Source organism: Pristiophorus japonicus, chromosome 1, assembly GCF_044704955.1.
Source record: "Pristiophorus japonicus isolate sPriJap1 chromosome 1, sPriJap1.hap1, whole genome shotgun sequence".
Taxonomy (NCBI): domain Eukaryota; kingdom Metazoa; phylum Chordata; class Chondrichthyes; family Pristiophoridae; genus Pristiophorus; species Pristiophorus japonicus.
This window is the reverse complement of record NC_091977.1, coordinates 280,694,901-280,719,955: the sequence shown is the minus strand read 5'-3', so window position 1 is coordinate 280,719,955 and position 25,055 is coordinate 280,694,901. Positions and strand designations below refer to the sequence as shown.

General features: G+C 43.8%; 1 protein-coding gene across 1 annotated transcript in view; it reads left to right on the top strand.

Annotated features, from left to right (window-relative positions):
• Window positions 1-25,055, top strand: part of c1h18orf63 (chromosome 1 C18orf63 homolog) — a 102,420-nt gene that overhangs the window by 56,225 nt on the left and 21,140 nt on the right. The window contains exons 7-12 of the mRNA XM_070879166.1: window positions 3,395-3,471; window positions 9,658-9,767; window positions 15,350-15,446; window positions 17,877-17,962; window positions 23,150-23,327; window positions 23,940-24,809. Of these exons, the coding sequence (XP_070735267.1) occupies window positions 3,395-3,471; window positions 9,658-9,767; window positions 15,350-15,446; window positions 17,877-17,962; window positions 23,150-23,327; window positions 23,940-24,809 (1,418 nt within the window). The remainder of the gene's footprint in view (window positions 1-3,394; window positions 3,472-9,657; window positions 9,768-15,349; window positions 15,447-17,876; window positions 17,963-23,149; window positions 23,328-23,939; window positions 24,810-25,055) is intronic.

The following is a 25,055-nucleotide window of genomic DNA, read 5'->3' as shown; positions in this document are numbered from 1 at the left end:
ATGATCAGGAAGGCTAATGGAATCTTTGCCTTTATTGTAAAAGGGATGGAGTATAAAAGCAGGGAAGTCGTGCTGCAGTTGTTCAGGGTATTGGGGAGGCCACACCTGGAATACTGCGTGCAGTTTTGGTTTCCATATTTACGAAAGGAAATATACTTGCTTTGGAGGTAGTTCAGAGAAGGTTTACAAGGTTGATTCCAGAGATGAGTGGGTTGACTTATGAGGAAAGGTTGAGTAGGTTGGGCCTCTACTCATTGGAATTCAGAATAATGAGAGGTGATCTTATCGAAATGTATAAGATTATGAGGGGGCTTGACAAGGTGGATGCAGAGAGGATGTTTCCACTGATGGGAGAGACTAGAACTAGAGGGCATAATCTTAGAATAAGGGCCACCCATTTAAAACTGAGATGAGGAGAAATTTCTTCTCTCAGAGGGTTGTGGTTCTTTGGAATTCGCTTCCTCAGAGAGCTGTGGAAGATGGGACATTGAATAAATTTAAGACAGAAATAGACAGTTTCTTAAACGATAAAGGAATAAGGGGTTATGGAGAGCGGGCGGGGATGTGGACCTGAGTGCATGATTGGATCAGCCATGATCGTATTAAATGGCGGACCAGGCTCGAAGGGCCGTATGGCCTTCTCCTGCTCCTATTTCTTATGTTCTTATATCTGCACCAGTTTTTAGCATTTTTCACAGTTTGCCCAAAATGTTTTATCCTAGGTCAGCATATCTGGCCACTCCCAAAAAACCTTCTGGTGAGTTAACAGAAAGCAGCACACATTGAAAAATCGGCGCTGAAAGATGCCATTGTTTTTCATCGAAGTTTTTGGAGGGAGCCTCTAACACTTGAAATATCCATAATAAAGTTCAACTTTTTTTATCTTTCAATGGAATACATGGAAGTTTCTTGGATTTCTGAAGTTTTCATTTATTTTTTTACTTACACACCACCACCGAACATCTTCAAGTAGAGCTGGAGGGGGGGTCGTAGCATCGGCCGTCAGAATCGGCCCCGCGCCCAGACACAGAGGCTTGAAAGCAAGCCTGGTGGGGGGGTGGGGGGGGGGGAGAGGTGGCGATTGGAAGGCTTCGGCACTGACCCTGGGGAGGGAGGTGGCGATCAGAAGATGTCTGCACTGAGCCTGGGGAGGGAGGTAACGATCGGAAGGCTGCTGCACTAGGCACAAGACTGCAATGAGTTTGTGGGAGGGGGAGAGAAGGGGAGAAGTCACAAGATTGCAATTAGTTGGGGGGGGGGGGGTGGAGGTGGGAGAGGGAGAAGTCACAAGCCCTGGGCCTGCCTCACTGCATCCCACCATTGGGACCCACAGCCTCGGAAGGTAGGAAACCATGGAATGTCCTACCAACACTCAAACCACTAATTACAGAAGGGGCTGGCACCTCAATGGGTGGCACCTGCACCTCCTCCAAAGTCAGTAAAATAGTGGGGGCTTCATCTATTTCCATCCCCTCACCCCCAAGCTCTTGGTCTGGAGGTTGGGTTTGGAAGATGTTCTCCTCTTCAGGCTCGTCCTCATCTGAATCTTCTTCTGCATCGTCGGGGTTGGCCTCAAGTTCTACAAAATATAACAGAACACAGACAAATGGTTAGCAGCAGAGGAGGGGGTAGGGTAGGTGGCATGATAGGCTCACACAGCGCAGGCAGCAGGCTCATTTGAAGGACCATGATGAATGATAGCACATTGCATCAACCGAAGCGTAGCTGACGGAGACATCCACAGGAACAAAAGCATGGCTAGCCCACGCAGTACATTTAGCAAAGCCAGACTATTTGCAGGACTTACCCTCTCCCTCGAGTGTGGACCCAGCTTGTGCAGTGGTATTGCATTTCTCCAGGCAGGACCCATCAAAGCAGTGACCCTCTCTTCCAAGGGTGTCAGTGGCTGCAGATTTACCGGACCTCCTCCCGTTGAAGTTCTTTCCCTTTTATTATGTGCCACCTTCCTCTGAAAAGTTTAAAATGCAACTTTTTAGAGAGGGTGTCTTTCAACTGGGTGGGACATATACAGCTGGTCACATTTACAATTGCAATTCCATTGAATAAATAAAAATATTACTTACACTAACTACTTGGCCAAGGTCCTGCCACTTTTTACACTAGCCTCCAAATCTCATGGTGGTCACCAGTGCACAGTAATCTTCTGCAACTTGGTTCGAGTGTTTCTTCATTTCTTTGGGTGGAGCCTGCTGTCTGTGTCTTCTGCTGGTATTCAGCTCCTGCCATCTGTTCTCAATCACAGTAACTAGTGCCTCCATTTCATCCTGTAAGAAATTCTTGGTCCTTGCACCACGTTGTATCTTGTATTGCTGCAGATCCGATTTTTCAATGCTCTCACACACCATTCCTTCTCACACACACAACTGGCTCTTTACAAATGGCCAATTGCCAACCCGGAGCTGTACTACGCATGCGTGTCCATTGAAATAACATCAAAAATGGCACTTTTTTGTCGCGCATGCGCAGAAAGTGCGGCATTGTTTTTTCGGCGCAGACAGCAGGATCCACCCCCCCCCCCCCCCCCCCGAGGCAACTGGACACACTGCGCGGTGTCAAATTTGAAATATACATTGGGGAAACTTTGGTAAAATATTTCTGGCCTAGAAAAACCAAGGTAACTCTGGCAATACGCCAGAAAACGGGCTTGAGAAAAACTGAGCCCAAAATCTCAGACCTACCAGGTACTTTAAACCTTTTAATAAGTGTGGGGGCAAAAATATCCCAGTAGTTTTATATGTCTTCAGGACATTAATGGCAAGCCCAGTTACAAGACAAAATACAATAGCTTTAAAAGCTCTTCTGTAATTCTGCAAATCACTTCTCAAAGCTTCTTCAGGCTGCAGATTCTAAAGTAAAACTGATTTCTCATGATGTGGCAAGTCTTTGATTGTAATGTTTGGCTCATAACCCAGTATGTGCTTTTAAAGGCAATGCTAGGTACTCCCTGTCGGGAGTGGTCTAAATGGATCCTGAGGTCAGCTAGAGCTCAATTGCTATGTGGTAAGAAAAATGCAATTATAAGATTTTGTAAATTTCCTGCTCAAGGTCAAAAAAGAGAACATGCCTTTTGCCTTTTCTTCATACTTTTGCCACTTTGAAGTGTGACACTCTCCAAACTTTTACATAGACTGTTCTTTGAAATGTGATTACTGACTTTTGTCAGATATACATTTAGTAAATTATTGATTTGTAACAATTATAACTCAATACATTTATAATGTGAGATTAAATTTGTTTTAAAGATCACCATCACTAATGTTAATTTAATGTATTAAAAATCATGTTAAACTTTTTCAACAGTTATAGGTTAAAGAGTTATAATACTGAGGAGTTATTAATTTAATCAGTGGCACTATGTACTTCCTAATTACAGTTATGGAGTTGAATGTCTCAGAGACCCAACTGTGTATTAGTGTGGAAGCTTCCACGATTCGACTGTCTCTGGCTAAGGTATTACCTGCTTTTTTTCATTTTAAGTTTTAATTTGATTAAAAAGTTAAAAAATAATGTAATGGATTATTATCCCGATTTGGGTATTTGTAGACTCTGCATTATTCTCTAGCCAACTTTCAATCAAGCTCAAGGTGAAATTGTGGCTGTGAACCTGCATTCTAAGACTTGCTAGACGAAAAAAGACCAAGGTCTAGTTCGCCCTCTACCATCCCGGTAGTCACATGATACAATGATAACGGAGTTGTTGACTATTCATAGTAATCAATCTCTTTCAATGAGTCTACAACAGACCCAGACATGAGAAAAACCCCAGTGGTGCAAAGTCACTACTCTGTTCCAAGCATACTGCACTTACCACATGTCATGTCTCAAATTACTCACATACTGTATCCCAAAAAGTACATTTGTTTGTACAATGATAAATTTTAAATTAAATATATATACCAACACATTCCTCATGAAGTTTCCCATGCTCAGTTGATGAATATTAAGTTTTTTTTTTATATAGACGATGGCAAGGAAGTTGGGAGAGAGACTTTTAGAAACTCAGTCCACAAAGGCACCTAATGCATCTGCATCATGATGGTTGACATTAGCAAAACAGAATGTTGACATTGCAATTTACAAGAGTAAATGTTAATAGAAAGGATTGACAATTTGTGTGCAGAAAGTGCACACCGTGCACAATATTTAGAAATATCGATTTTTTCCTGTAACACTCACAATTTATACATATTGTTTTTATTCATTCTCATAGGAAGAGGAGTAGGCCATTCAACCCCTCAAGCCTGTTCCGTCATTCAATTAGATCATGGTTGTCTGGATCTTAACTTCATCAAGCTGCCATGGTTCCGTGACCCTTAATACACTTGCCCAACAAAAATTTCAGGATATGTGTGCTACTAACAAGGCCAGTACTTATTCTCCATCCCCAGTTTCCCTTAAGATGGTGATGATGAGCCGTCTTTTTGTACCACTGCAGTCCGTCCACGTGGTGAAAGTACTCCCACAGTGCTGTTAGGGGGCGGAGTTCCAGAATTTTGACACGCGATGATGATGACCGAAGATTTATTTCCAAGTCAGGATGGTGTGTGACTTGGAGGGGAACTTGGAGGCAATGGTGTTCCCATGCACCTGCTGCCCTTATCCTTCTATGTGATAGAGGTAACAGGTTTGGGTGGTGCTGTCGACAGAAGCCTTGGCGAATTGCTACAGTCTATCCTGTAGATAGTGCACACTGCAACCATGGTTTAAAAAGGTTGATGGCTGCTGATCAAGTGAACTGCTTTGTCCTGGACGACGTTGAGCCTCTTGATTATTGTTGGAGCTGCACTCATCTAGGCAACGTGGAGGCCCTGACCTGTGAGGGAACATCAGCGGCAGGTCGGGGCCATAAAAGGAGCGGTGAGCGGTGGCCATGGGCAGAGTGGAGGCCCCGACCTTTGAGGGAACATCAGCGGCAGGTCGGGGCCATAGGGGGAGCGGTGAGCGGCGGCCATGGGCAGCGTGGAGGCCATGCCACTACAAGGTACAGCACGAGCTGTTGCAGGAGGACGCCAGTATCAAGAGTCATCAAGATCCAGGTCGGTGATTGGAGCATGGGCAGGTACATCAGGAGCAGCGAGGTTGGGGCGAAGGAGCGGCGAGGGACTGTGGAGGGATGTGATCGGGGCCCAGGGGAGGTGCGAGTTCGAGGCCAGGGGCCCAGGGGCAGCACGGACCAGCCCACAATGCGATACGTGTGCGCACTAGGTCCGTGCAGCAGAGCAGGTCTCCAGTTGTCTTGGTAATCCTTGCCACTGGACCAAGACCTAGCTCTGTCAAGCCCATGTGGTAGCTGGTGTGCTACGGCCACCACACGTTACAAAAATGCATGCACAGGCATCTTCCACCCTTCAGGATGTAGTTCGGGTCCTTCATTGAAACATCTGTGAACTCGTCCTTTTTTTGGTATTGGAAGCAAGTCATCCTCGTTTCGAGGGACCGCCTATGATTGATTGATCTAGGCAAATGGAAAGTATGCAATCATATTCCTAACTTGTGCCTTGTAGGTGATAGAGAGACTTTGGGGAGTCAGACGGTGAAACTCTTGCTGCAGAATCCCCAGCCTCTGACCTGCTCTTGTAGCCACAGTATTTATGTGGCTGGTCCAGTTGTGTTTCTGGTCAATGGCAACCCTCAGAATATTGATGGTGGGGGATTCAACGATGGTAATGCAATTGAATGACAAGGGGAGGTAGTTAGATTCTCTCTTGTTAGAGGTGATCATTGCCTGGCACTTCTGCGGCACAAATGTTACTTGCCACTTATCAGCCCAAGTCTGGATATTCAGATTGCTTTTCAGTACGGACTGCTTCATTATCTGAAGAATTGCAAATGGAGCTGTGCAATTATCAGTGAACATCCCCACTTCTGAACTTATAATGGTCAGGACAGAAGAAGATAGTTGGGTCAAGGATGCTGCCCCGGGAAACGTCTGCAGTGATATCCTGGGGCTGAGATAATTGGCCTCCAACAACCATCTTCCTTTGTGCTAGAGAGGTTTCTCCGTGATCCCTGTTGAATTCAGTTATTATAGGGCTCTGTGGTGCCACACTCGGTCGAATGCTGCCGTAATATCAAGGGCAGTCATTCATGCCTCACCTCTGGAATTCAGCTCTGTTTTAATCAAGCCTGTAATGAGTTCTGGAGCAGAGTGGTTGAGGTGGAACCCAAATTGAACATCAGTGAGCAGATTATTGGTGATTAAGTGCCGCTTGATAGCAGTGTTAATGAGAGCAGGCTGATAGGTCGCTAACTAGCCAGATTGAATTTGTCCTCCTTTTTGTGGACAGGACGTACTTGGAAAATTGTTATATTGTTGGATAGGTGTCAATTGATAGCTGGATTGGAACAGCTTGTCTGGAGGCATGGCTGATTCTTGAGTACAGGTCTTTAGCAAAACAGCCGGGATGTTGTTGGGACGCATAGCCTTTGTTGTGTCGAATGCACTCAGCTGTTTCTTAATATCACGTGGACTGAATCGAATTGGATGGAGACTGGCATCTATGATGGTGTGGCCTCAGGAGAAGGCTGAGAAGGAGGTTCTCTCACCTGCTACAGAAATCCAGGTCTGGTAGCTATGTCTTTCAGCTTGGTCAGTGGTGGTACCACTGAGCCTCTCTTGGTGATGTGTATTCTGTGCCCTTGCTACATTCAGTGCCTCCTCCAGGTGGTGTTCAACATGGAGGAAAAGAAAAAAGAAAAACTTGGATTTATATAGTGCCTTTCACGACCACTGGACATCTCAAAACACTTTATAATGTTGTAATGTGGGAAATGTGGCAGCCAATTTGTGCACAAGCAAGCTCCCACAAACAGCAATGTGATAATGACCTGATAAATATTGGCCAGGACACCGGGCATAACTCCCTGCTTTTCTTCGAATAGTGCCATGGGATCTTTTACGTCCACTTGAGTGAGCAGACGGGGCCACAGTTTAACATCTCATCCGACAGTGCAATGCTCCCTCACACTGCACTTGAGTGTCAGCCTAGATTTTTTGGTGCTCAAGTCCCTGGAGTAGAACTTGAACCCACAACCTTCTGACTCAGAGGTGAGACTGCGACCCACTGAGGCACAGCTGACACGAAATACTGATTCATTAGCTGAGGGAAGGTAGATGGTAATCAGCAGGAGGCTTCCTTGCCCATTTTTGATGTGAAGCTATGAAACTTCATTGGATTTGGAGTCAATGTTGAGGACTCCCAGAGCCATTCTCACCTGACTGTATACCAGTGTGCCCCACCTCTGGTGGGTCTGTCCTGCTGGTGGGACAGGACATACCCAGGATGGTGCTGGAGTTGGCTGATACTTATGATTCTGCCAGTATGACTATGTCAGGCTGTTGCTTGACTAGTCTGTGGGACTGCTCTTCCAATTATGGCATCAGTCCCCAGATGTTAGTGAGGAGGTCTTTGCAGAGTGGACTGGGCTGGTTGTGCTTTGTTGTGTCAGATACTTAGGTTGCAACCAAATGGTCCATCCAGATTTATGCTTATCCTTTTTTGTAGTGGTTTGATGCAACTGAGTGGCTTGCTAGGTCATTTCAGAGTCAACCACATTGGTGTGGGACTGGAGTCACATATAGACCAGACTGGGTAAGGACAGCAGGTTTCCTTCCATAAAAGACAGTAGTGAACCCGTAGGATTTTACCGACAATCCATTAGCTTCATGGTCTCTTTTACTAATTTTTTATTCCAGATTTATTTAGTTTTTTTAAAACTGAATTCATTTTCAGTATTATAATACCAGGGCTCTGAATTACACTATATTGCTCAGTGGCACTATGTCAATTCTGGTTATTGAGATACATGGGATGCAGTGCAGAAAAGAGCCACAGGGCTGTTTCCTGCTGTCAAAGATCTAAATTATGAGGAAAGCCTGAACAGAAGGTGTCTGGGAGTGATCTTAAAATGGCATGCATAATTGTTAAGGGAATGGAAAACATAAATCTGGGATATTACTTTAAATTAAATTGACAAATTGATACAGATTCAAACTAAAAGATAAATTTAGAACTGATACCGGGAAATTCTTCTTCACATCGATCAACATACGGCTCAGAGGCCGAACTCCAAGCCATCGTCAACACCTTCACCGAAGCGTATGAGATCATAGGCCTTACATTAAATATTCGGAAGACAAAGGCCCTCTACCAACCTGCCCCCAACACACAGCACTGCCCCCGGTTATCAAAATCCACGACAAGGCCTTGGACAACGTGGACCTTTTTACATATCTCGGAAGCCTACTGTCAACAAGGGCAGACATCGACAACAAGATCGAACACTGCTTTCAGTGTGCCAATGCAGCCTTCGGTTGCCTGAGGAAGAGAGCGTTTGAAGACCAGGACCTCAAACCCGGCACCAAGCTCATGGTCTACAGAGCAATAGTGATACCCTCCCTCCTATATGGCTCAGAGTCATGGAGTATGTACAACAGGCACCTCAGAACACTGGAGAAGTACCACCAACGCTGCCTCCGCAAGATCCTGCAAATCCATTGGCAGAATAGGCGCACCAACATCAGTGTTCTCGCTCAGGCCAACATCCCCAGCCTCGAAGCATTGACCACGCTCGATCAGCTCCGTTGGAGGGACCACATTGTCCGCATGCCTGACACGAGACTCCCAAAACAAGCGCTCTACTCAGAGCTTCGACATGGCAAGTGAGCCCCAGGTGGGCAGAGGAAACGCTTCAAGAACACCCTCAAAGCCTCCATGAAAAAGTGCAACATCCCCACCGACACCTGGGAATCCCTGGCCCAAGACCACTCAAAGTGGAGGAAGAGCATCCGGGAGGGCGCTGAACACCTTGAGTTTCTTCGCTGGGAGCAAGCTGAAGCCAAGCGTGGACAGCGGAAGGAGCGCACGGCGGCCGAGGCACCCCACCCACCCATTTCTTCAACCACTGTCTGCCCCACCTGTGACAGAGACAGGTCTCGCATTGGGCTCATCAGTCACCTGAGAACTAATATTTAGTGTGGAAGCAAGTCATCCTCAACTCAGAGGGATTGCCTAAGAAGAAAAGAAGAAGGAGACAAAATTCCTCAAAGCCTTGAAGAAATAATTGGATGGTGCAATAGAGACATTGCATCTTTCTGGATGAATTTAGATGGGCTGAATGGCTTCATCTTACGATATGCTGCTTTTTAAAATACTCCCTGCCTCGTTTATGTAAGTGACATAATTAATTATTCATTTTAGCACAATGTGCATTTTGTAGATTCATGCATTTGTAGGAATAATAGCTATAATATAGATTATAAAACCTTACTTCCTATTGTCACGTTTTGTCATCCTTTTATACCAAAATTTCCCAGTATAAATTCCTGTGTCCACATTTATGATGGAAAGAATGTGGATATCTCCCAACTCCCCAGCAACACTCCTATACCTTCTATTCGTAGACCTTGCTCAAGTTATCCCCCAACCTCTAACATAGTTCAGCTGAAGACTATACTTGGTCTTCACTCCCTATAGACCAACAATATATTATATTTACAAAATACTGCAGATGCTGGAATCTGCAATAAAAACAGAAAATGCTGGCAATCTCAGCAGGTCAGGCAGCATCTGCGGCGTATATATTGTATTATATATTTAATTGATTATTAAAAATATATTTTTTCTTAACTCATAGGTTGAAGACTTTGACATATCAACAGGAGTGTTGAAGAATTTCTACAACAATAGATTTGCCGTAATTCCGAAACATTTAATTGCAAGTAACTGGTGCTATGTGTTGCCCAGGTAATTTTTGTAGTGTGCCACAAGCCAGCAATATCACACTGCAGTAATATTATTTTCAGTTTGTTTCCCCCAGGGTGAATGTTTGCTCATGCACAAATATTCTTATTCAAAATGGTTTATTATAGTATTGGTGGTTCTGACTAAAGATCATTGCATCTTCAAGTTTCTTTGCAATTTACCAATACTTGTTGAATTTTTCACTCATTGGCCTGGAATTTGCTGTCAGGATGACTGCACACTGGCAGCTTTCGCCATCATTCAGCCTTTGAAACTAACCTCAACTTCGGGATTTGGTGCAGGCGCATGTGGAATTTCCAGAGTTGCAGTCAGTCATTGACAGCTTTACAACAGTAATTATGCTGTTAAATTCCTCACTAAAAGTTAGACCCTCAGGGATTCGGTGTAACTGGGGTTTTAACAGTATTATTACTGCTAAACAAATGTTAAGAGCCTGGAAAACTAATTTTAATTTTGTTCAGTGTGAAATTTTTCCATTTAAAATTTTTAAAGAAACTACAAAGAAAATGTTTTACATTTTTTGTTTTAATTTGTCCATCTTTATTTCAGGTTTGCCTTTTCCCCATGTGAGTGCCCCAATCTTTCTTTACTCTCTCTAACTATTTTAAAAAGTTAGAATTTTAAGAGCTTACTCATTGTCTGTGAGAAAGTTCTGCCTTTTCATTGGCTGCTTAGACGTCACAGCAGTTTGCACGACAGTCTGCTGAATTGAATTGAAGATCAGAGATCGCGAGATCCTTGTGCGGAGTGTACTTGGAGGCCAGCAGTGAACGCCGTCGCTTTACTGCTGACCGCAAATTTCTGGCCAATCTGTTGTTTATTGAAATGATTTGCAAATTCTTCATTATTCCTCATTCTATGAAGTTTTTGATAAGGGCCACCTTCTGCATTTGGTTTCAATATTGTGCAAAACGTACAGAGGCCTTTATTATTGTGAATGCCCATGGATTTTCCCTGTGCATAAAATATAATACCAGCAGTTACAACTACTGTCCGACTTTTCAGCATGCACCAAGTGAAACTGACTCTGTGAACTAAAGTATATAGTCCAAGAGAACATTGCTAATGGGTCCCACCTGGTACAACCAGCATTAATCAGTTCTATTCCATCTGTTACAAGCTCTTCCCAAACTATTGTGCTACTGTACTGCCCAGCACAGCAATCCATGTAATACTGGCAGTAAATATGGCAGTAACTCTAGATACACTGCTAAAGTCTATTGAAAAGTTGACATCTAGCATTGACTGTATCAATCATTGTACCCATGAGAAGAAGACGCAGAGATCTTTTTCGATACTGAATGGCACTGCAACTCTTCATTGTCTTCAAAGCATCCAGCTCCAAGGAAGATCCACAAGCAGCAATACTTAGGATGGACTAGCACCAATTAACCCTACTGGCACTGTCCCGTCCTGGGATTCAACTGCTATTGTTGGAGATTGATGGCACCTGGAAATTGGCATTGCTATACTGGAGAAATTAAAGATTTGCTAGAAAGTTTAGGTTACTGGGATTACTCATGAATGATTTGATTATGTAGAGCCTGGGTAGAAAGGGGTTGTCTATGTTGTAGCCTCCCTTATTATTATTCACTTCCTCCTACTCCTTCTCCTCTTCTTCCTCATGCTCCAGCTCCTCAGCTTCTTATCTGATAGGTGGTGGCAAGGGCTGTTCCTCAAAATGATGAGGTTGTGCAGCATGAAGCATATTACTGCAAATCCTCATATCATCTCAGCTGAGTACTACAGGGCTCCTCCAGAGCAGAGCAGGCAATGGCAGCATTGCTTGAGGACACCAATAGTGTGCTCTATAATGTTCCTTGTGGCAGCATGGTTCTCATGTGTGCCTGCTGTGCACATGTGCATGGGTTCGAAATTGGAGTCATGAGCCATGTCATGAGTAGATAAACCTTTTCGCCCAGAAGCCCATTTTTGACATACCATAGTGGGTCAAATACAGGTGGAACAGAGGCCTGCCGCAGAATGAAGGAATCGTGACTGCTGCCAGGATATCGGGCATTCATCTGCATGATGTGCTGCCTACCAGCTTCACATTGATGAAGTGGTTCATGAAAATGGCTGAGTTCACATGAGGCGCATGCAAGGCATTAAATGGCACCTGCACGATGAGGAAGCCTGCAACCCATGCAAACCCTTGTACCTGCTCCACCTGCTTGTCTCTGCTAAGAAGGAATGAGATTAAATTGTTTCTCTGTGAATACAGTGACGTCCCTTATGCAGCAATGCACTGCAAACCATGAGATGTTGCTTATATCTCCAGTAACAGCTTGGAAGGAGCCAGGCACATGAAAATTAAGAGCCACAGTCACCTTGATAGCCACTGGCAATATTGTCCTTGCTCTACTTTGAGGCTGCAGCAGTTGACAGATTTCAGTCAATGCCTCTTTTGTGAACTGAAGACATCTCATGCACTGGTCGTCGCTGAAGTTGAGGAAGAAAATTGCTCCCTAAAGACCCTCGGTGGATATGGCCTCCTGCTGATAGCCCTTTTTCCCCTCCTCCCTCATCTGGTAGCTTGTCCTGCTCTGAGTGGCCTCTCTTCATTCTCCCAGTCATGCTCAATTCCCAGAGGAAGCCCTCCCAGGCAATCCTTGTCTGGAAGCAACTTCTTTCAGCACAAGCTTTTAAATGAACAGAAAAGCACTTCAGCATCAGCCTGACAAATACCTGTAGATTGTTGAAACTTTAGGCATGTATGGCTAAAGAAAAGCTCGTAAAACATGTACAACTGCAACAGCAGCCAGAAGAAATAATCCAGCAACTAACCTGTAAGTGTTCATGATCCCTTTAAATAGGGCTGGTGGGGGGCCTTCATTCGATTTAATGTCGTGTTCAACTGAGCAAGGTTAAGACAGGGCGGTGGCTGGAGTGTGCAGTAGGAAAATGGCAGTGCTGATGTCAAATCAGCTTTGCACACTGATTCGCATCATAATCTGCCTGCTCTGCATGCTGCCGGCAGTCATTAAGTGCATGAACGCAAACTCCTTTGCCAAGATGATCGCACATCTCGGACCCTATTTTCAAGTATTAGGTGGCTGCGTAGCACCTAAAAAAATGGGCACTACACAGCCCAATTTAGCCTTCACTCTGTAGAAGAAGGAAATATTACCTACATTGTAGGATCTTCTTTCTTCTAGTTAGCATCCTGCACACACTGTACCTGACTATCCTCCCTGGCCTTGCTGGGAACACAGACCATTAATATATTTTATTTTTCAGATCTTCTTGCGGGCAACTACAAACTGAGTAGTCTTGTAAGGGATGGCTGGCAGATCCACACTGAGCTCAAAATACTGTAGATGCTGGGAATCTGAAATTAAAAAACAGAAAATGCTGGAAACGCTCAGCAAGTCATTGGGCTGAAACATTGGCCCCAAGTTTTGTCCCGCGGCGAAAACGGCGCACCTGTTTTACGTGCCGAAAACTGCGCCTAAAAAAAAGTCCGATATTCTCGAGCTCCTTGGAGCTCGATGTCTGCTTGGCGCAGCGCGCTCTTCGCAGCAGGGGGCGGAGCCTAACACTTGCGCCGATTTTCTAAGTAGCGGGGGCGGGTACAATTTAAATTAGCCTTCGTGGTGCCGGCAACCCTGCGTGTGCGCGTTGGAGCGTGCGCGCAGTCTCACACTAACATTGGCCCTCGGCCATTTTTTAAAATACTGCAGAAAAAGTGAAGATTTGTTTCTTGGACCCCTGCAAAGGCTTGTAATTTACTTTTTTTTGATATTTCTGTGTGTGAGGGAGTGCTTTTAGCAGCACTGCTGAATAAATCACCTGCTGAAATCAGTGAATTCAGCTTTTCACTGCTAAACTTGCAGAACCGGTGCTGCATTGGTGCATGCAAATTAAGGACTGTGTGTTTGGAGAAATAAGAGTGCCAATTCAACTTTGCAATAATACGTGGTGTTGACAATGCAGCACCCATTCTGCAAATTTAAATATAAAACTGTCGATGTGGCTGCCTCTCCCTGTCCAAATGGCCTCAGTCCCCCTCACAGCTCGAAGGCTGCTGCTGTATCTTCGGCTGCCGGCCAGCCACTGACGCCGCTGATATCCTATGGCCGAATGGCCTCACGTCCGTCCGCTGCTGATTCTTTGGCTGCCGGCCAGCCACTGACGCCGCCCCTAAAGCGTGGCCGAATGGCCTCAAGAACCTTAATGAGCTGCGTGTGTCCTGCGTTGATTCTTCGTCTGCCGGCCAGCCACTGACGCCGCTGCTATCTCATGGCCGAATGGCCTCACATCAGTCCGCTGATTCTTCGGCTGCCGGCCAACCATTGACGCCGCTGATATCTCATGGCCGAATAGCCTCGAGTCCGTCCGGTGCTGCTTCTTCGCGGCCAACCACGAAGAGAATGAAGGCCTGCCTCAAGCACTGCAGCTCAGCTCGAAGCTTGCTGCCGCTGCCGTCGAGACACTGACGCCACACCCCTGCCTGTCTCCAACATGAAAGGCCTGCCTGAAGCACTTTCACACAGGTAGGTTTATTTAATCTTTCTTTGCTTATAAATTTTTATTCAGGTTGGATTTATTTGTATAATATTTGTATAAGTATAACTAAGGATTGATTGTAGAATTTAATGACTTCCCTTCCCCCCCTCCCCCCCACGCCTAATTTGTAACCTACGCCTGATTTTCTAAAGTGTAGACAAGGTTTTTTCGAGCATACAGAAATCTTCACTTACTCCATTCTAAGTTAGTTTGGAGTAAGTTTTCACTCACAAAACTTTGAAATCAGGCATAAGTGGCCGGACACGCCCCCTTTTGAAAAAAAAATTCTGTTCCAAAGTGAAACTGTTCTAACTGACTAGAACTGGAGCAAACTAAATGTCGAGAATTCCGATTTCTAAGATACTCCGTTCTACACCAGTTGCTCCTAAAAATCAGGAGCAAATCATGTGGAAACTTGGGGCCAAAAACCCTACCTCCCTCTCTCCACAGATGCTGCCTGCCCTGCTGAGTGTTTCCAGCATTTTCTGTTTTTAATCCTTACTGAGTTCTTTCCATTGTAACTCCCTTCTTGGTCATCTATTGACTTTTTTTTCCTCCAGTTTCCAGTTTAAGATTTCCTGCCCATCATAGCGCATACATTTTAGTTCAATCTACAAGTTTATAGGTCACTGTGAAGAGCACATTACCCACTCACCAACACAGCTTGTTCTGTGTTTTTACTGTACTGTTTTATAAGGCGAGACTCTATTCATATTTGATTTCCCTGATTCCTCTGCCATCAGGACTGTGTTGCTCCACTGGACACACTGTCTTCTTCGCCCACTGTGACTCTGCCACTCAGTCGTACCAAGTTTAAGAAACTTGTTCCAGCCTACAGTGCTCATTCCCCCACCTACTGCTGTTACCTGCTGAGCTTCAGTATGATAAAAGTTTAGTGGCTAACATAAAAGGGCTCCCAAAAATCTTTTATAAATATATAAAAAGTAAAAGGATAGTTAAAGGGGCCGCTTATATAAAATTATTATGCCACACAAAGTAATGAGATGATTTTGGATGTTCACCTTTTTACTTCTAATTGGTCTTTTTTGTTAAAGTATGAAGAAGGGGCAAATTGTCAGCATCAGCCACGAGATTCCACCACACTGTCCATTTCAGTCCTACAGAGATTTTCAAAAGCACTGGAAAAATATGGTAAGACAACAAGACCGTTGACTTTTATTTCAGAAAATTTGCTTCAATCGTGCATTGCAAAAAACAAAAATTGTTCATTTATTTTTAAATAATTTTGAGTAATGCTGTTCTTGAAGGCACACAAATATGATGAAAAACAAATTTCATATAACCAAGTTAAACACAGTGAATGGCCTCAGAGCCTCAGGAAAATTCGTGTTGATTAAGCATGTGCAAAAAAATCACTGGTATTACTTGTGATGCATATATGACCAGCATCATGTCTAGTATGTTTTTAGTTAAAAGAAGGAAAAAGCACATAAAACAAACTGGTTCAAGGGCAGTGACCAAATTAATTTCTTGGACTGGTGGCCAATTTTGTGCACCTGTTGTTTTGAATAGTCAAATTGTCTGTTATAATGGCTATAAATTAACAATTCATGGCGTGGATATTTCCCTGAAACATACATTTTGAATAACCAGAAGATATTCTATTATACAACCTTGGCTGAAGGCAGCAATACTGGAAAAATGACCCCATTTAAAGCAAAGACATTGGGGTAGATTTTCAAGGTGGCACTCAGGTGTAAAACTGGTGTTGCAGATCGGCTGTCCATTATAGCAACCATTCAGTTTTCATTTGCGTTGAAATCAATGTGCCACCAATCCACAACGCCAGGTTTATGTCCAGGTGACGCGTTGAAAACCTACTCCACTATATTAATTCATTTCCACACCTCGTATTCAGTAGTGTGAGAAAGTAACCTTCACTTCCTCCAGTAGGACATTTGTGAATGAGTGCAATGTTTATTGTACTTATCATAACTTTGTTTTGTCTGTTTTGATCTTTTGTGAAAGGTCATTCGCTTTTCTTTTGATTATATTCTACCTTCCACAGGTAGGATATGCAACTGGGACAGAGTGATGCCTGTTCCTTTAAGAGATTTCAGATCTTAAAAATTCAGGCTCTTTGCCTCAAAGTCACTGTGGAGCTGCACATCTGCTTTATAAGATCAGTAATACAAGTGCTGCTATAGCATTTTCTGTTCAGCCAATGAATTTTCAAGTCACCGATAGTTTTCAGTCTGTATCCAATGATGCAAAATGCTAATTGCTTCTGTCAGAACACTCCTGTGATAGCCTACTGAATTCCACCTTTATAAGCTGCAACTTGTCCAAAACCTCACCACCTACATTCTATCCTACACTAAGTCCTATTACCCATGTGCTTGTGAATCTCCATTAGCCTCCTATCTCCAACTCTTGAATTTAAAAACTTGTTTTCATCTACAAAACTCCCATGGCGTTGTGTTTTTCTATCTTTTCAGCCTCCTGCAGCCCAAGTGTCCACACACACTCCACTCTTGCAACTCTGGCCTCCTTTACATGTTTCCCTCTCTCCGTCTTTGGTCGCAGAGCTCACTCTAAAATGCTCCTGCTAACCTCCTCCACTTTGCTATATTTCTCCCTTCCCCCAAGAACTTATTGAAAACCTACCTCATTGCCCAGCCCTCTATTACCTAATTGTTTATTTTCTCACCTTACTACCCAGTGTTGTCTCTGTGAAGCATTTTGGGAGATCAGTTGAGAAGCTTTCTGGTGATTCAAACTGAAATAGTGGGTGGTGTTCTGGGGAAGCCTATAAATTAAGGACGATTCCCCGATCAGGAGCTCCCAGCAAGGAGGGACAATCACAAGAAGTGTTGGTCAGGAAATTGCAGGCCTGTAGCCTCTGGTTTTCCATCCATTGATGTGAATAGAAGGAAAATCATTGGTCGCAGGCCCAGGATTTCTTGACCAATGCTTCCTGGGAGCGCAGCTCTTCACTGTAAGTGCCTGATTGGGGAATAGGCCCTATTGAGTTTATGCTATGAGAACTGCTATTTTATTGAGTAGATAGGTGACTACTCCAGTAATATCACTAATGGAGGGAAGTTGCCCGTGCCCTGGAGCCATTCATATTTTAGGGAGTTACAACTCAAGAGCCACTTCAGATCTACCAAGATGGGATGGCATTCTTTCAGGTAAGTATGAAACAGTGGCTATTTGATTAAAAAATTTTTTTTTAAGTGCACTTGATATTTATTATTATATTTGTACTAAAGATTCATTCCAAGCTAAGGTTTCTCCTTTTCCTAATTGTCATAGGGGAACTCATCTCTTCAAAGAACTTTGTAGCAAAAGACTTGTATGGTCAACAAGGTTATGCAACAAGGGATAGTCTTTTTGAATTGGCAAACCACATATATATGACCTGAAAGAAGCAGCTGTCTCTTATTTTACCAGTTCTATAATTTATCTTAACCCATTGAATAAGACCTAATCCATGCAAAAATGATTACTGTCTTTAAAACTGAATAAAATACCTTTCTTGTTTATTCTAAGCGATTGATTTAATGAAAGATAATCAATAAAGTGTGGATGGCATTACTAATTGTTTTTTTTTTGTAGTATGGTTATAACCTCCCAGAGATTAATGATGACGTTACACTTTACTATACTGTGTACTTCAAGTTAGTTGGAGAGAAGCTCTTTACGTATCCTTGATGTAGGAAGATTCTGTTATATTGCTGTATTCTACTTCCTTTACATACTGCTAATCAACATCATGTCTAGTATGTAAAGCACGTAAAACAAACTTCTTCAAGGGCAGTGACCAAAATCATCTGGTTCAATGGTTCTTTCAGATGCTTTTGATTTTTGGGATGTGACCCATATGACCTTCTCGCTGTGTTCTCTGAACTGTTAGTAAATCTCTTGACAAGTTTATTCAAACAAGTTACCCTCTCTCCACAGATGCATTTTCTGTTTTTATTTCAGATGTTCACCGTTAGTTGAATTTTACTATCCTGTTGTAGTATTGCTGCAAAGATTTAAACCTCACTCCAGACAGTTCCGGAGAGTGGAGATCGGAGCTCCAGCTCTGAATTTTGGGTTAACATCCAGTGGAATACTCCTATCTGGTCAGTGTGGGTGCCCCCCCCCCCCCCCCACACAACACCATATCGGTTGTCGGAGCCCATAGGACCCTCCTGCCGTATAGGACTAACCACCGTATCGGCTGGTATAGAAAGTGGTTACGATCACGGAAGGAGTAGTTACGTCGCAGCCTGTCAGACTGTTAATCAGTCAGCAAATCCTTCCACTATTAGGGAACATATGAAAACAACCATATTTATTCAAGCGAAGCCGTGTATATTCAGTAATTGTGTCTGTTAAAAGCCATCAGGTGATGTAGATAGTCTAGGGTGAATTTTCTGATTGCCATGGCCTTGGTTTGCTAACCAATATTTTTATTAGACTCTAGTGCTCTAGTGATCTTGAATGCTATCCTGCTAATGACGCAGTGAGCTAAAATTCTATCCTTCCATTTGGGATGAAAGGCTCTTTAATAAGTAGAAAACAATTTGGTTCGAACTGGCAGCTTCACTTACAGAGGGCTCAATTTTCCCCAGTGATTTGAGCCGTTTTTTGGAGTAGGCTGTTTTTTTTGGCGTATTGAGTTAAATTTTTGGCGTATTTTTTTTTTCAAACTTTCCCCCTGCGATTTGCACCAGCGTAACGGACATAGTTACGATTTTTCTAGGTCAATTTTTTTTCACCCTCATGTCTACACCCGTTTTTTCAATTGTTCGCAATTTGGCCAACATTTTTTTCCATTACATTGGCGTATCTGGCTACTCCCAAGAAACCTTCTGCTGAGTTAAGAAACCATGCACACTCACAAATCTCCGCTGAAAAGATGCCATTGTTTTTAAATCGAAGATTTTGGAGGGAGTCAAGAACACTGTCAAAATCAATAATAAAGTTCAAAGTGTAAATTTGTAGGATTTCACAAGTTTTCTCGTTTTTTTACTCACTCACACGCCACCACCGAACATCTTGAAGAAGGCCTGGAGGTTTGTAGGTTTGGTCGGCAGAATCGGCCTCGCATCCGGACACAATGGCTCGGGGTTCGGCTACAAATCAAGGTGTGGGGGGAGGGGGGGGAAAGAGAGGAGAGGAGAGAGAGATAGCTGATCTTACGGCTTGTACCCAGAGAGGGAGAGGGAGAGAGAGAGACGATCTTACGGCTTGTAGCCCAGGGAGGTGGAGGGAGGGCGAGGTCACAAGACTCAGGAGCGGAGGGGGAGAGAGAATGGACCACACCTTTGTGTGTGGTCCATCCATACAGACCTTGGGAAGAGAGAGAACTGCGAACCTGTGCTGCCTGCTTTCCTGCCGTTTTGAGCTTCTTTGAAAGTTTAACATTTAAGTATGGGGGCAATACTGACAAAGCCATACCTTGTGCGAGCCTTCTGCATCATGGTGCTACATAGGAGACAATTGATTAGAGCTCATCGTATCAGGAACATCAGAGCCCGTAGGGTGCTGGGTAGGAGGACTTATCCACCTCGGGTATATCGAGACAGGCATTCTTACCTGCACCTGAGTGATGCAGACTGTGTCAGAAGGCTGCATTTCCTGCAAAGAAGTTGGCCGTGAGATCTGTGAGTTGATGAAACCAGACCTGCAGCCGAGAAGTGTCAGGAGGACTGTTTGTCAGTTGAAGTGAAGTTACAGCTGCACTTTCATTCTATGCCTCCGGATCATTTCAAGCTACAACTGGGGATGTGTGCACCATCTCTCAGCATGTAACATATGTATCGATTCGCCAGGTCACGGTTGCAATGAATGTGCGGAGGAATGACTTCATCAAGTTCCCCATGACCGCCCAAGCAATCCATGACAGGGCTGTGGGCTACTCAAGGATTGCTGGCTTCCCAAAGGTACAGGGCTGTATTGATTGTACCCACATCACCTTGCGAGCACCTTTGCAGGATTCCGCGATGTACAGGAATAGAAAAGGCTTCCACTCCATTAATGTGCAGTTCGTGTGTGATGACATGCATCGCATTATGTCAGTCGATGCAAGATACTTTGGCAGCACCCATGATACGTTCATCCTATGCGACAGCGTTATATCTGCCATGTTTGAGCAGCAGCCAGAAGGGCAGAGCTGGCTACTGGGAGACAAAGGGTACGGCGTCGCCACTTGGCTCATGACGCCCCTAAGCGTAACCCGGACGGAAGCTGATCGTCAATACAACATGTCGCACATTGCGACGCGCAGCATCATTGAGAAGACCATTGGCATATTGAAGCAGCGTTTCCGATGCCTGCACCATTCCAGAGGCTACTTGCTGACTGTCGGTCAGTTCATTGTTGTGTGCTGCATCATGAGACAGCAGCACCTGGTAGTGGAAGACCCACCTGCGGTGAGAGTGACTGATGATAATGATGTGCAAAATGCAGGTGACGAGCAGGAGGAAGAAGATGATGAGGATGAGGAAGGTATGCAAGTGTCTGAGGCCAGTGCACGACGGCGGAGGCGGACGGGCCATCATGCTCCTTTAACGATTGCTCGAGCCTTGTGCCAGCAGCTCATCCGTGAACATTTTACTGATGCCTGAGTACTCAGCGACAACTATTCCACATGGACATGTTTATTGTTTGGAGCTGTTCCATAACGTAGCCAAGTTTGTTGATGATATAAAGATGGGAGGAAAAGCAATGTGTGAGGAGGACACAAAAAATCTGCAAAAGGACATAGACAGACTAAGTGAGCGAGCATAAATTTGGCAGATGGAGATAATGTCGGAAAGTGTGAGGTCATGAGCATTTGGCAGAAAAAAATTAAAGAGCAAGTTATTATTTAAATGGAGAAAGATTGCAAAGTGCCGCAGTACAGCAGGACCTGGGGGTACTTGTGCATGAAACACAAAAGGATAGAATGCAGGTACAGCAAATGATCAGGAAGGCCAATGGAATTTTGGCCTTTATTGCAAAGGGGATGGAGTATAAAAGCAGGGAAGTCTTGCTGCAGTTATACAGGGTATTGGTGAGGCCACACCTGGAATACTGCGTGCAGTTTTGGTTTCCATATTTACAAAAGGATATACTCGCTTTGGAGGCAGTTCAGAGAAGGTTCACTAGGTTGATTCTGGGGATGAGGGGGTTGACTTATGAGGAAAGGTTGAGTAGGTTGGGCCTCTACTCATTGGAATTCAGAAGATTGAGAAGTGATCTTATCGAAACGTATAAGATTATGAGGGGGCTTGACAAGGTGAATGCAGAGGGAATGTTTCCACTGATGGGGGAGACTAGAACAAGGCAGCATAATCTTAGAATAAGGGGCAGCCCATTTAAAACTGTGGGGCTCAAAATTGCCCAGGAGTTGCTCCATTTTTTTTGGAGCAAGTTGATTTTTCTGGAGTATCTTAAAAATCCCCATTTTGCACATTCAATTTGCACCCGTGTAAGTGAGTTAGTTCGGATTTTTTTAGTTTAGTTTTTTTACCAGCCACCTACACCCATTTTGGCTATTTAGGCCACTTTGGACAGCTAATAGTTGCTCCAAACTTACTTAGGCTGGCGTATGTGGCCACTTGTGGCTGCACAGAAAACCCTTGCGGAGAGTTAAGAAATCAGCGCAGGTAGGTACATCTGAGACCATTCGGCCAGAGATAAGGGTGGGAAGGGAGGTGGAGAGGACCTTGCAAAGCATTAAACAAAGCACAACAAGTAGTAAGCATTCAAGAACACATAAAAACATTTAAGAAGAAATAAAAAATAAAACTAAGTCCTACCTTCCTATCAAAACTAGGCACCGGAAAGTAAGCGGGCTGGCCGATGCAACAGAAGTAAGTCCAGATTCCAGTCCCAGGGTGCCCTATCTCAGCCCCAGCTCCAATCCCTTCCCAAAGAATCCTCTCTATCTGACCCCACTCCTGTTGCTACTCAGCTTATCTAAAGCTGGCTTTAGGATGCCGAGCCTGGCACTTTTTGTTTAAAGAAGTGTGGAATGTTGATGAAGTCTTCATTTGAAACACTTTTGTGGCATTGTTTTTCATATCTGACTCAACCTTCTGTTATAAAGAAAGCACCCGGCTTCACAACCCTCACAATTGTAAACATCGGGATCAGCCTCAGTGCATTCCACAGCGGGCCCGGCCGGTGCAGGAGACCACTCGGCCAGGAATAGGGGCGGCAAGCATCGGGTCCCTCCCGCACAAGCTGCAGAATGCGCTGGGAGCGAAGAGCTACTGCGCATGCGAGCACACTCCAATGCGCATGTGGAGAGCTGCCAGCACTATTTCTCTTGCAGGGCCCTAGCTCCGCCCCCCCCCCAATCAACTGGCCATGTCGCGCCAAGCCCCGGGAGAGGCAACACAGCGGCCAGAATCGGGGGACATTTTTTTGCCGCTTTTTTCAGCCCACAAAGTCGGCGCATCTCTGATGAGTGCGCCGCAAAAAGGGGTGGGCCAATTTTGAGCCCGAGATGAGGAGAAATTTATTTTCTCAGAGGGTTGTTAATCTGTGGAATTCGCTGCCTCAGAGAGCTGTGGAAGCCGGGACATTGAATCGATTTAAGACAGAGATGGACAGTTTCTTAACCGATAAGGGAATAAGAGATTATGGGGAGCAGGCAGGAAAGTGGACCTGAGTCCATGATTGGATCAGCCAAGATCGTATTAAATGGCGGAGCAGGCTCGAGGGGCTCCTATTTCTTATGTTCTTATGTTCTTATGGTAGTGTGCGAAATGAAAGTGCCATATCAATGGATTGGAGGTCAACTTTTAAGGTAGGAGTTAAGGAACTTTGAGGCATTGTCAATCTGATTTGTAAATATCTCCAATATTACTGTCATAGAGAACAGTTACATCCTTAATATAACAATTCAGTTACCCTTTTTGTTGTATTAGAAGTGAACCTTTTCAGTTTTTCCCAAGAGTGGATTTGGAAGCAATACTGACGTCTTTCTTCTCGGATCTAAAAATAAAGTTGCCTAGTCTCTGTGGACAACCGGTAAAAATGACCAACAAGCCTTACTATCCTACCAATGAACTCAACGTTTCACAGGTAAAAATAGAAAGGTGCACTTGGCACAACATATGATATGAGGCTATCTTTCATAGCATTGGTATAGTAATTAAAGCTAGGACCAAAATCATTTATGTATGGAGTTAATCCTTGCGTGTCCTATTGAAAAAAGAAGGACTTACTGTTGGGCTAGTTCACTGCATTATGCTATGCTACCAATTAGCAGGCGCCATAGCATACATGGAAATTTCATGACTTTTTTCACCCCTGACATGCTTTAATTGTGACACTCCAAATACATTATAGGCCTGCCATTTGGAGTTACTTATGCATCCTGACCATGCATTTCTGAATGATAAGCTAGCACATCACCTTTTTCTCGAAATATATTTCTCCTGCTGATAAAAGGAGGAGTGTGATTAAAGCTTTATTATAAATTATTGGGGTGATTCAGCACTCACTGGTGTGTGCCAATTGAACATAAGGCTACAACATTGTAGCCTGACTTTTCCAACTAGCACTCCCTCTGAGCAGCTTCCCTTCTGCTGAATGTATGAGATTGCAGAATCACCTCAATAAGAAGAATTTTGTGTTATATGTATCTATGAGCAATGGTGATAATATTGTAATGTCTCTGTGTTTATAAATTAGACAGTTCAGACAAGACCACCAAACCTGACTTCTAAGCCTGTCTTCAGGACTGCTATAATGCAGGTTCCCACAGTCCAATACGTCATCAACAAAAGCTCTTCAATTTATTCAATTGGTGGAAGTCAAAAGACCAGAGTCTTAGACAATGAACAGAAAATAGACTTAAATATAAGATTGGAGCCAGGGTCAGTAGGTACTGCTATACTATGTGGAAGCACATTCAGATCAACAGACAAGTCTGATGTGGTTTTCCAGAATTCTTCACAAAGAGAAATATCACAAGTTGCTCGGTCAGCTACACCCCATCAGATGGAAGTACATTCCACTTCATATAACCATGGTTCCAGTACTTATAGGTTTATACCTATATTTAAAAGCAAACTACTGCAACAAGATAAACAGTTCATAAGTGCAAGTATTAATGAAAGTAAAACTACGCAGTATGTCAAGCATAACTCATGGGAACTTTTAACTCTAAATTCATCAACTGCAACCATAGAAATAAAAAAGCCAAACAATATACGAGAACAAGAATCCAAGAGGGAAAAAGAAACGGTCTTGTCAGGCCTTGCACAAAAGCAAAAGTCAATTGGAAATGCAAGAGTGGAAAAAACAAATGCCAAACAGATCCAAAGCTTAAGTTCAGATACAGGGATAAACAAATACAAGGGTACTGTGCTTCACAAGTCAAACATAAGTACAGGAATGATGAAGCCTGGAACTAGACCACTTCAGACATTTGGAAAAAATCAAGAACAGAGCAGTCCAAAAACACAGATGGGAGGCAAAAATACAGTTGGTATTGCAACTTCTGATGGACCATGCACACAGCGGAATGACAACCTGGTAGGAAGTCATCAACACAAACAAGTAAGATAAGATCTAACATTTCAAATAATTTCTGTGTTCTTTTTTTAATAGTGTAACATGTGTATTGATTTTTCTTGCTGAGTTAATTTTTGAAAATTAAAAGTAGATGCATAATAGTTATCCACATAGATAGAACATTGATAGAACTTATTTCTCATATATAATGACTGCTGATATAATTGGCAACTGTTTGAAAGCCACATATCGGGGTAGAAATTCAGTGCAGCCTGAAATGAGTCGCACCTA